Here is an 11,569-nt window from a genome sequence, read left to right as displayed (position 1 = left end):
AAGGATGAGCTACCAGAACAGACAGATTAGACATTAGGGACACAGAGCTAATAAGAGTGGATTGACCTGCGGGCTGTTTAAAAGATGTCCCTGCGACTGAAACAGAAGAGCAGCCCACTCCTCTGTCTAGCCTGCTTAATCTGTAAAGCCCTCCTACCCCGATATCTAGGTCTGGTGAATGAAGCCCTGATTTGAGGACGCTATGGAGAATGAGGGCTCCTCGATGAATTCCCAGAAGGCCCATCCTGACCAGCTCCAGGCCAGGTTCCATGCCTACAAGGTCAGGGGCAGCATCGCACCGGCCTCCTAAGTGCCAACCCTAAAGCGGGAGTTCTCCATCAGGGGCAGTTTCCTCAGAAGTACCCTAACCCCTTGGCCCTGGGCAGGGTTCTGGCTGGACATAGTCTGGAGTGAGGATCTGAGTGAAACCGCGAGGACGACATTTCCCATTCAGACAAGGAATCTAGCAGGACCGGGGACCAACAAGTCGGCTCGGCCATTTCCACCCCTCTAGGCACCGGCCCTGCCCCCTCGTCCCTTGCAGGCGCCCCAGCCAACCCCCGGCAGGTTCCAGCCAACCCCCGGCAGGGGCGCGAGCTGTCTGGAGAGGGGCAGCCGGTATCCATGACATGTCCTCTGGCGGCGGCTCCCGGGGCCTCCTGGCGTGGCTTCTGCTCCTTCAGCCCTGGCCCGGGCAGAACTGGGCGGGCATGGCGGCGCCACGCCTCCCGTCCCCTCTCCTCTCAGAGGAGGGCGGCGAGAACCCCGAAGCGAGCCCGGCTCCAGGACCTGAGGCGGGCCCCCCACTCAATCTGTTTACGTCCTTTCCAGGTGACTCACTGTGTGGGAGGCCCGGAGGCGGAGGCTGGGGCGCCAGGCTGGGGCAGGTGCTACCTGGGAGCCTGCGGTCCGCGGCCCGGGGAATCTGAAGCGTGGCTCGGGAGCCCCGGGGGACACGGCCTCCTTCTTGGCTGTCGTTGGGGCGCCCGGGGGAGTCAAGTCCTGTGTCTTTGAGTGAGTTCTTCATCCTACACTATCCTCACCCCAGTGTGTGGCCGAACCCCTCTGAGAATCGTGGGAGGAGTGGACGCGGAGGAAGGGAGGTGGCCCTGGCAGGTGAGCGTGAGGACCAAAGGCAGGCACATCTGCGGCGGCACCCTGGTCACCGCCACGTGGGTGCTGATGGCAGGCCACTGCATTTCCAGGTGAGGAGCGGCACGCGGGGCTGGGGGGCCTTCTGGGGCCAGGCCGGCCCCCTCAAGCACACACAGTTCCATTGCCCCTGCAATTTGGCGACAAAGAAACAAAACTCACAGTGAAGCCGGAGTGCATCGTCTTGCTGTAGGCATGTCTAAGTCGGGCAGACAAACCAAGTTTGAGAGTGATCAAGGAAGGGTTTTTGGTGATGGCGATGGGGTGGTAGGGACAGTGGCCCGGGAGGTTGAGGCCAGTTTCAGAAACATTGGAAATGTATGGAAAAGGCACAAAGGATGTTTCCCAGGCCTTCTCTTAGAGGCATGTCCTCTCTTCCACAGCCGTTTCCATTACAGTGTCAAGATGGGAGATCGGAGTGTCTATAATGAAAACACAAGTGTGGTGGTCCCAGTCCAAAGAGCTTTTGTCCACCCTAAGTTCTCAACAGTTACAACCATTCGAAATGACCTTGCCCTTCTCCAGCTCCAACATCCTGTGAATTTTACCTCAAACATCCAGCCTATCTGCATCCCTCAGGAGAATTTCCAGGTGGAAGGTAGGACCAGGTGCTGGGTGACCAGATGGGGCAAAACACCAGAACGTGGTGAGACTTCAAGGCAGGAAGCAAACTTGGGGCAGAGAGGAGGCACCCTTACTCCTGAAGTAGACATGAAGGCCACAGAAAGGGGCAGGGAGGCAAACTGCCTGGTGGGTGGCAGGTGGTGAGGGGCACGCAGTTTAGCAGCAGTCAGGGTCATGGTTCCTGGTTGGCTTGGGTGACATCAGAAACTGGGTTGAGTTCTTTTGTTGCAACACAAATATTTGATGGCAGCCATTTAGGAAGACTTCTGTCCTGGAACTGGAGTTGCTCAGCCAGGAGAAGAAGAAACACATGGGCAACATCTCCTTCTGTGGATTCGTGGGGGCACTGTGCTTGACTGGTTTGGGGGATTTTTAGGTTCCCTGGACAGAGCAAGATGCTATAAAGTTCTCCCCAGGAACAGCTCAGAGGGTGATGAGCTGTCTGCCAGTCAGAGCTGCTCCTCATTCGAAGCACCTGCTTTGGTGGATAGGGTATTTCCTGTTCCTGGGGATGTAGAGAGAACCAGAAGACTCCTATGGGTGGGGTGTATGCCCTCCTATCCCTGGGGAGAAGCTGGATTTGGTACTTCTGGGGCATTTTCTGCCTGAGAGTCTGTGATCCTGCTCTAGACAGTAAAGATGCTTTACTGATGCACAGGACACACTCTCACTATTACTACTGATACTTAGAGTGATGATACTTGGTTGTCATTTCTCAGGTTGGCAAGGCCTTGCCTCTCCCTCTCCTGAAATATTCTTCCTGTTCCTGTCTTGGTTTTGTTTCTTACATCCTCCTCTCTCCATGTCAACTTTGGGCCTTCTGTGTCAAATGAGAATAATACTCACTGCCTTGGCCTTTTTCCAGAGGGATGCTGGGTGCTTAGGGGCCTATTGTCCACTTGTGCAGATCTGATGATCTTCTTTGATAGGAGAGAAACTTGCATCAGAAATTCTTCAGGAGGTGGACCAATACATCATGTGCTATGAGGAATGTAATAAGATAATACAGAAGGCCTTGTCATCTACTAAGGATGTAATAATAAAAGGGATGGTCTGTGGCTATAAAGAACAAGGAAAGGATTCTTGTCAGGTAAATTCATGGATCCTTTCCCCATTCTCAGATGGCAGAGTCTGGGTTATTTGCTGCTTCCTCTATTCACACCTAGTTGAGTTAAAGAGATTCATAGAGGGAAACCTGCCATGGCTGCCCTAACTTGGCCTGGTCTGTTCTTTCAAAAAGGAGATTGCACTGCCTGGGGGCACTGCTGGCATGTGGGAAAGTTGGGGTGGGTAATGCTAATAACATATGCTGTACTAATTGAGGTTCTCCTATGTGACGCTCACCATGCCAGTGTGGACATTAACCCTCATTATCTCAGTTAAACCACACCACAACCCCGCAACATAAACATCACACCCCTTGGATGAATGTGAAAGGTGATATCCAAGGACATTACTTCAGGATCCTCCTGTGAGTACCAACTCCCAGACCCATGCTGTTCCCTTGGCACCAAGCTGCCTTCCTGAGGAGGGGGCATTAGAGCTGGGTCTTAGAGAATGAGTATTTGGATTTCTTGGAAAGAGGAAAACAGCATTGTAAGAAGAGGGAATAGCATGTACAGTGGCTCAGAGGTCTGAGGGAACTTCTCATGTTAAGGGACACTTTACACATTTGGAGAAATGAGGCAGCAAATGTGGCTGAGAAGTGGGTTGGAGTCAGAATGTGTAGGGCTTGGAGTGCGGTGCCAAGTTTCTAGATTTTGCTCTGGCAGGACTTGGGAGGGAGGCTTGGTGAGCATAATTAGATTTGCCTTTTAGATAAATGACTCCCTGAGCTGTGTGGTGCATAGATAGAAGTCTAAATGCTTGTTTTCATCACCTAGGCTGTGATAAATGGAGTCCTGAGCAGTGCCTGGGGCAGGGAGGCTGGTGAAGGTGTTTTTGAGTTTGACGCATTCATTCTTGTTGACTGACTGCATGTAGGGGTGGGGGTGAGGGAGAGGTTCAGGAGGACCCTGTTTTTCTGACTGAGACGATTGGTCAGCAGAGGAGGCTTGGGAAAGGACACGCAGAATTCTGCTTTAGTTGGAGGGTGTGGGGCTGTCTGAGAGTGGAACTGAAAATATGGAGGGAGCTGGCTATGTAGGTTAGGAGTTGTAGAGAAACTTCAGGCTAAATATGAGGATTTAGGGGGCTGCCATGCAGAGGTTCAAGACGTTTAACAGCCACTATAGTTTGGAAAATGAGAAGCCATCATTTTCTCAGAGCATATTAAAGTTTTCCCATTAACTTTTTAGTTCCCATGCTCACATATTCAGTTGTCATATTCACAGAAATCTGGGTGGTGGGGCCTTTGAGGTGCCAGAGGAAGCCCTATGTGTGCCTGTCTCCTCAACACCTTGTAGTACAGTCAGTCTGCTCTGATATAGATCCTATTCAATTTCTGAAGTTCGTTTCTTTCTCTTTCTCCAGGGAGATTCTGGGGGCCGCTTGGCCTGTGAATATAATGACACATGGATCCAGGTAGGGATTGTGAGCTGGGGCATTGGCTGTGGTCGCTGAGGGTTGCCTGGAGTTTATACAGAAATTGGTGTCTACAGTAAGTGGCTGATTGCAGTGGTGGATCAGGCTACCTGTTTGTATCCAGCAGTGTTCCTCATCTTAGTCCTGCATTTGGTGCTGCCCCTGGGCATCCTGGTGGCCCAGTGATCACCCCAGCCCACTCCCCTTTTGTTTCTGAGTCTCATACTAGGCCTCTCCTCCAACCTCCCACTCCTTCTCAATGCCGTTTCTGAAAATCCCAGTTGGAATCCACGGGCCCTCTGGAGATCCATACAATAGGGCACAGCAGGGAGACTGGGGCCTGGAAAGTGCCCCTGCCTGGTGCTCTGGTCACCTGCCTCAGCCATGCCTGCACCAGGGCTGTGCTCTGGCTAGTGGGAAGGAGGGGGTGAACTAATTCCAGCTAGAGGACCAGCCTCCCTGCCAGGTGGGCCACAGTGACTCATCAGTATCTGGGGGAACATCTATCAAAGAAGAGACATCATCAACAGTGAAGCAAGTGTTAGATGTGGTTCTGGTTTCAGGGCTCCCACCTAAAACTTTGTGAAACCAGCCAGCTGGGTGATTGCTCGGCGTGAAGGAGGCATTACCAGGTCCCTGCAGAGGTGTGAGGCCTGGGACTTCCACTCTAGGCTCAGTTGTCTAGGGCTGGGAGAAGTTCCCCTGCAGCCCAGTGTGGATCCATCTGTGAGTGGACAGCCTCTGCCACACTAACTCTCTTGGGGCAACCCATTCTTGGCACCCCCTTCCTCGGTGCCCTAGTGGCCACTTTCAGGGACACTACAAGTTGTATTGAGGCAGTTATGGAGTGCAGAGTTTTCAGAAATCAACTAAATAAATGTTTGGAGAGTCTCCTATGTTCTCCATGTCTACTGGCCTGGTTACTGGGGACACTGAAGACAACTTACCTCACATTAAGCTTAGGAAGATGTTGATGATTCTTTTTAAACTAAAGAGTGAGAGAGGAAGACTCTGCCTGCCCAGTTGTGAGTTGGATGGATGGTTTTAGATAGTCGGGTTTTGCTGCCTATGCTCTCCATGGCCATCAGCATTTCCGCATGGAGCTTTGTAGCTGAGTTTGCTAGTCATTGCATCTGGGAAGGAGGAAGCGAGAGAAACTGGAAGCAAGAGAGTGGTCAGGGCACTACACCCCAAACTGCAACCTCCATTTTCTGCCTATTTCTGCCCCTCCTTCTCCAAGCCTTGAGCACCAGATCACTTTAATCAGGCTCTATGGAAAACACAGGGCTGAGGGTTAGGGAGATGACAGGTTGGGGTGCTTACTGATTCTGGCTCATTTCCCTCATTACCCTATGGGTCCCAGGGTAGTTCTTTGATATGATGCAGAACCCATTATTGCTTCCAGTTTCCTTCTTTGTTTATGAAACATTGAAGTTGCCTCCTTTTAGGAGAGGATTAGTGTGTTTTGCCTATGGAAAGAAGGTGCATGTGAATATTTACTTGAATAAAGATTGGTAGAGGCTGGACAGTGGCTCACACCTGTAATCCCAGCACTTTGGGAGGCTGAGGAAGGCAGATTTCTTGAGCCCAGGAGTTCGAGACCAGCCCAGACAACATGGTGAAATCCCGTCTTTTCACTAAAAATACAAAAATTAGCTGGGCATGTTGGTGCATGCCTGTAGTCCAAGCTACTCAGGAGGCTGAGGTGGGAGGATTGCTTGAACCTGGGAGGTCGAGGTTGCAGTGAGCCGAGATTGTGCTGCTGCACGCCAGTCTGGGCAACAGAGTAAGACTCTGTTTAAAAAAAAAAAGGGTAGAGATTGGCGGATAACTACTGTTCTGATTACTATCAGATTAGGTTTGCATGTTATTGAACCTCATATAAATGGAGCCATATAGCAAATGCTCTTTTGTGTCTGGCTTCTTACCCTCCACATATTTTTTCCACACATTGTTTTTGAGATTCATCCATATTGGACCTAGAATTAACCGATGCAGATAACTATTGGATTTCAAGACCTACTATAAAGGTATGGTAATTAAGACAGAGTTGTATTGGCATAAGGTGTTGTGCTGGAGCCCTGTTGATTCTAATAGGGATGACACTGTATCCACGAGGCTGAAGAAAAGAGCTGGAGGCAGTGAATGAGACATAGGGTTTATTGGGGGGACTTACATACAGGGGTGGTCCAGTGGCAGCAGGCTGGACAGGAGAACTGCTACTGTTTGTAAGAAACATGCATTTTCACCTAGCACCCACCACCTAGCAACCTCCATCTAATCCAAAACAAAGGGCCTTGATCCCCCTATATGGCCTGTGTTCCAAGGGATGGGCTGGAGGTTCAGATGTCCTTCATAGATAAGGAGGAAATCTCTAGGATGGCCACTCCTGGATTCCTTAGCTCAGGACTTTGAATACACATTCTTCTTAGATGGTAGGGTCATTCTCCAGGTATGCTTAAGTTAAATTATTGCTTTCAGGTGCATTTGCCATACGTATATATATCAATGAAACAGGATAGAGAGTCCAGAAATAGGCCCCCACCCATATGGCCAATTGATTTCAACAAAAGTGCTGAGGTAATTAATTGGGGGAAAGGGTAAGTCTAATAAACGGTGCTGGAATGATGCGATATTCCTATGCAAAAAAAAAAAAAAAATGAGCCTTGGTCCTTATCTTGCATTATGTAGAAAAATTAACTCAAAACATATTATAGAACTAAATGTAAAACCTGAATTTATAAAGCTTCTCTAAGAAAGCTTGAAGAAAAATCTTTCTGATCTTTAGTAGGCAAAAATTCTTTAAATAAGATTCAAAAAGTATGTACCACATAAGAAAAGAATGATATGTTGGATCTTAACAAAATTAAAATCTTCTGCTCTTAGAAAGACAGTATTAAGAAAATGAAAGTAAAAGCCACAGACTTGAAGAAAATAGCAACAATGTTCACTGTTAAAGAAAAAATTATTCAGTAATATTTATTAAAGCACAGCAAGGAAGACTTTATTGAAGACCATTAAAACAGGTTTAGGGATCACTGCAATAGGGTCTCCCAGGATGAGGAAGAGAGACTGGACTCAACTTTGAATGCAGCGTAGACATGTGGGAATTTATAACCAAAGAGCAGTGTGGGGATCAGTGGATGGAAAATTACTGAGAAGAAACATCAGGGGTGTCTTAGTTCATTTGTGTTGCTTTAACAGAATACCACAGTCTGGGTAATTTATAAAAGAAGATTTATTTTTTACAGTTCTGGAGGCTGGAAAGTCCAGTCTTAAGGTGCTGGCATCTTGTGAGGGCCTTCTTGCTGTGTCATCCTGTGGCAGAAGGCAGAAGGGTGAGAGAGAGAGAGAAAGAGAGATAACTTATAACCTGAAGCCCTTTCATAATCAGCATTAATTCTGTTATAAAATTTGATTATAATGTATTAATTGGTGGAGCCCTCATGACCTAAACACTTCCCATTAGGCCCATCTCCAAACATTTTTGCTTTAGGGATAAAGTTTCCAACACATGAACTTTGGGGGACACAGTGAAACCATAGTAAGGGGTAAGGGGGATCCTGGCTAATCTGACCTAACAGAATTCTTGCTTAAGATAGACCAGAGTGATCAGACATCACCTGGGGGACGGGAGAGGATGAGGAACCTGATCAGATAATGAGGATAATCAGATATCAAGAATGGGAGTTCTGGCTAAATGGACTTAGCAGAATTCTTTTGCTAAAAGTAGATATTATGAGGAAGTGCACAGACAGACAGAGGAGAAGATTTAGAAGCCTGACTAAAGTTTGGCCAGGCAAATAACTTTTGTCACCATTCAAAGACTTATATATGAATGTTTATCGCATCTGTATTCATAACAGCCAGGATCTGGAAACAATCCTAATGTCAACAATTGAGTGATAAACAATGAAATACTACTCAGCAATAAAATAATAAACTTTTGTTTATTTAAAAAAAATGAAAAGAAAAAGTAAATAACATTTAAAAAGTAAGAAAAAGAATAAAAATAAACTATGAATACACAAAATAACATGGATGAAATTTAAAAAACATTATGTTGAGTGAAAGAAATTAGACTCCCTCAATTTAGATTGCAAGTAGTCTTCCAAGTTAGCAGAACAATTGAGGACTTTCCTATTGCAGGTTAGGGACTGTCCCTCACCACACGTTTGTCCTTGATGACTTCTTTGGTGCAAGTGCTGTGTCTTCACTTAATGACCTTTAAGGTTCCTCCTATAGGTCAACAGCATGAGCTTTAAAAGCTGGCTTTACTGGCCAGGAGCGGTGGCTCATGCCTGTAATCCCAGAACTTTGGGAGGCCGAGGCAGGCGGATCACAAGGTCAGGAGATCGAGATCATCCTGGCTAACACGGTGAAACCCTGTCTCTACTAAAAACACAAAAATTAGCCAGGTGTGGTGGCTTGCATCTGTAGTCCCAGCTACTTGGGAGGCTGAGGCAGGAGAATCCCTTGAACCTGGGAGGTGGAGGTTGCAGTGAGCCGAGATTGCGCCACTGCACTCCAGCCTGGGCGACAGATCAAAACTCTGTCTCAAAAAAAAAAAAAAAAAAAAAAAAAAGCTAGCTTTACCTTTTACACACACATAAAAAGCTAGCTTTACCTTTCACACATGTTACTTTCCTGCGGGTCACCAGTTGCAAAACAGAAATTTCAGACCATTAAACACTTGGGTCTTGAGTAGCTGGAGGAGTAATGAAAAGGAAAGAACAAAGATTCTGAAGTTACCCAACTTCTTTTCTTTCCTACATTTCTATGTGATTGCCTTATCTAAGAAAGTCAGATGTCTCACAGCAAGGGGTATGGGAGGAGAAGGGAGTAGCCAAAGAGATTCTGAGATAACTTCATCACCAGATTGATTAGGAATTTATCAAAATCTGGGCTAACTCTAGACTTTGGTTAGGCATTTTTTTAAAAACAAAAAGAGTGATGTGGAAATTTCAGATCAAGAGACCTAGAAATCAGTCCAAGCATTATTCTATTACCTATTTTTTAAAAGACACAAAATGATATTGTAGGGCCATTAAGGAATATTCACTAAAGAACTTGCTTTCCCACTACAAACAATTAGAAAAAACTGGACAGAATAAAATAAATAACTTCAGATATTAGGACAATAGCCAGTATAGGACTGTGATCCTAGAGAGAAGGAAAACAAGTGAAGTGAATTCTATAATTATATTGGCCTCCTTTGTGGAGGCAATTTTCAGATGGCACAGAGAGGGAAACCCAAATAGAGCACTGATATCACTAAGTGAAGGAGACAGAGATTGGAGTTCAGGAAGGCTAGGTATCTGGAGTTTGCAGATCAGAATACTGTAGAGCAGAGGTTGGCAGACTATGGTTGTGGACCAATTCAAGACATAGTCTTTTTTTTTTACAGGCCTAAGATAAGAATGATTTATACACTTTTAAAAGACTTGTTTTTTAAAAAAAGAATATAGCAGAAACTATGTGTGTCCTACAAAGCCTCAAATATTTACTATCTAGCTATATATAAAGTTTGCCAAACCCTGCTATATAGGATGAAGATACACAGAGAAAGTTCCAGAAATCTGCAGAGCACTCCCTTTTAGTCTTTGGCTGAATGTTAATTTGCACATGAATAGGGTAAATTTCCAGATGACTAGGCAAAGAACAAATGCTAGGGAGCCATAAGCTGAGCAATTATCAGAACTTACACAGTACCAGGAGACATTCAAGTTTCATCCAACCAGAGAGGAGGGATCTCATTGAATACTTGGGTGATCAGTAGAGATCCTACAAGATTCATACCTTAATATCAAGGGTAAGGTAGCTGATATGGTTTGGCTCTGTGTCTCCACCCAAAGCTCATCTTGAATTGTAATCCCTGTGTGTCTATGGTGGAACCTGGTAGGAGGTGATTGGATCATGGTGGTGGTTTCCCCCATGCTGTTCTCATGATAGTGAGTGAGTTCTCATGAGATCTGATGGCTTCAAAGTGTTTGGCAGTTCCACCTTTGCTTGTTCTCTATCTTGCCACCATGTAAGCTGTGCATTGTTTCTCCTTTGCCTCCCACCATAATTGTAAGTTTCTTGCGGCCTCCCCAGTCATGTGAAATTGTGAGTCAATTAAACCTCTTTTGTTTGTAAATTACCCAGTTTCAGCTAGTTCTTTTTAGCTGTGTGAAAATGGACTAATACAGAAAATTGGTACTGGAATAGTGGGGTACTGCTCTAAAGATAACCTGAAAATGTGGAAGCAACTTTGGAACTGGGTAATGCACAGAGGTTGGAACAGTTTGGAGGGCTCAGAAGAAGACAGGAAGATGTGGGAAAGTTTGGAACTTCCTAGAGACTTGTTGAATGCTTTTGACCAAAATGTTGATAGTGATATGGACAGTGAGGTCCAGGCTGAAGTGGTCTCAGATGGAGATGAGGAACTTATTGGGAACTGGAGCAAAGGTCACTCTTGCTATGCTTTAGCAAAGAGACTGGTGGCATTTTGTCCCCGTCCTAGAGAACTCTGGAACTTTGAACTTGAGAGAGATGATTTAGGGTGTCTGGTGGAAGAAATTTCTAAGCAGCAAAGCATCCAAGAGGTGACCTGGCTTTTTCTGAAAGTGTAGAGTCAGCTGTATGCATTCATAGAGAGATGATCTGAAATTAGTACTTAGTTTAGAAGGGAAGCAGAACATAAAACTTTGGAAAATTTGCAGCCTGACCATGTGGCAGAAAAGAAAAACCCATTTTCTGGGGAGAAATTCAAGCCAGCTGCAGAAATCCACATAAGTAAGGAGGATCCAAATGGTAATAGCCAAGATAATGGGGAAAATGTCTCCAGGCCATGTCAGAGATCTTCATGGCAGCCCCTCCCATCACAGGCCTGGAGGCCTAGGAGGGAAAAATGGTTTTGTGGGCCAGGCCCAGGACCCTGATGCTCTGTGCAGCCTTGAGACATGATGCCTTGTGTCCCAGTTGCTGACACTCCAGCCATGGCTAAAATGGGCCAAGGTACAGCTGAGGCCATTGCTTCAGAGAGTGCAAGCCCCAAGCCTTGGCAGCTTCCACATAGTGTTGGGCCTGTGGGTGTACAAAAGACAAGAGTTGAGGTTTGAGAACCTCCACCTAGATTTCAGAGGATGTATGGCAATGCTTGGATGTCCAGGTGGAAGTCTCCTGCAGGGGCAGAGCCCTCATGGAGAACCTCTGCTAGGGCAGTGCAAAAGGGAAATGTGGGGTTGGAGCCCCCACAAAGAGTCCCCACTGGGGCACTGCCTAGTGG

The 11,569-nt window shown here is 46.5% G+C and overlaps 1 protein-coding gene across 2 annotated transcripts; it reads left to right on the top strand.

Annotated features, from left to right (window-relative positions):
* Positions 1-598: 598 nt before the first annotated feature.
* Positions 599-9,696, top strand: PRSS42P (serine protease 42). 2 transcript variants are annotated; one of them, XM_055109791.1, is made up of 5 exons: positions 599-831; positions 1,049-1,205; positions 1,536-1,750; positions 2,706-2,866; positions 4,249-9,696. In XM_055109791.1, the coding sequence occupies exons 1-5, from the start codon at positions 630-632 to the stop codon at positions 4,336-4,338; spliced, it is 825 nt and encodes a 274-aa protein (XP_054965766.1). In that variant the 5' UTR covers positions 599-629; the 3' UTR covers positions 4,339-9,696. The 2 variants fall into 2 exon arrangements, with proteins under 2 accessions (XP_054965766.1, XP_054965765.1); XM_055109790.1 differs by having other exon boundaries at positions 2,706-9,696.
* Positions 9,697-11,569: the final 1,873 nt, after the last annotated feature.

This window comes from Pan paniscus, chromosome 2, assembly GCF_029289425.2.
Source record: "Pan paniscus chromosome 2, NHGRI_mPanPan1-v2.0_pri, whole genome shotgun sequence".
NCBI lineage: Eukaryota > Metazoa > Chordata > Mammalia > Primates > Hominidae > Pan > Pan paniscus.
Note: the sequence above shows the minus strand (reverse complement) of the source record. Positions and strands in the feature narration are given on the sequence as shown.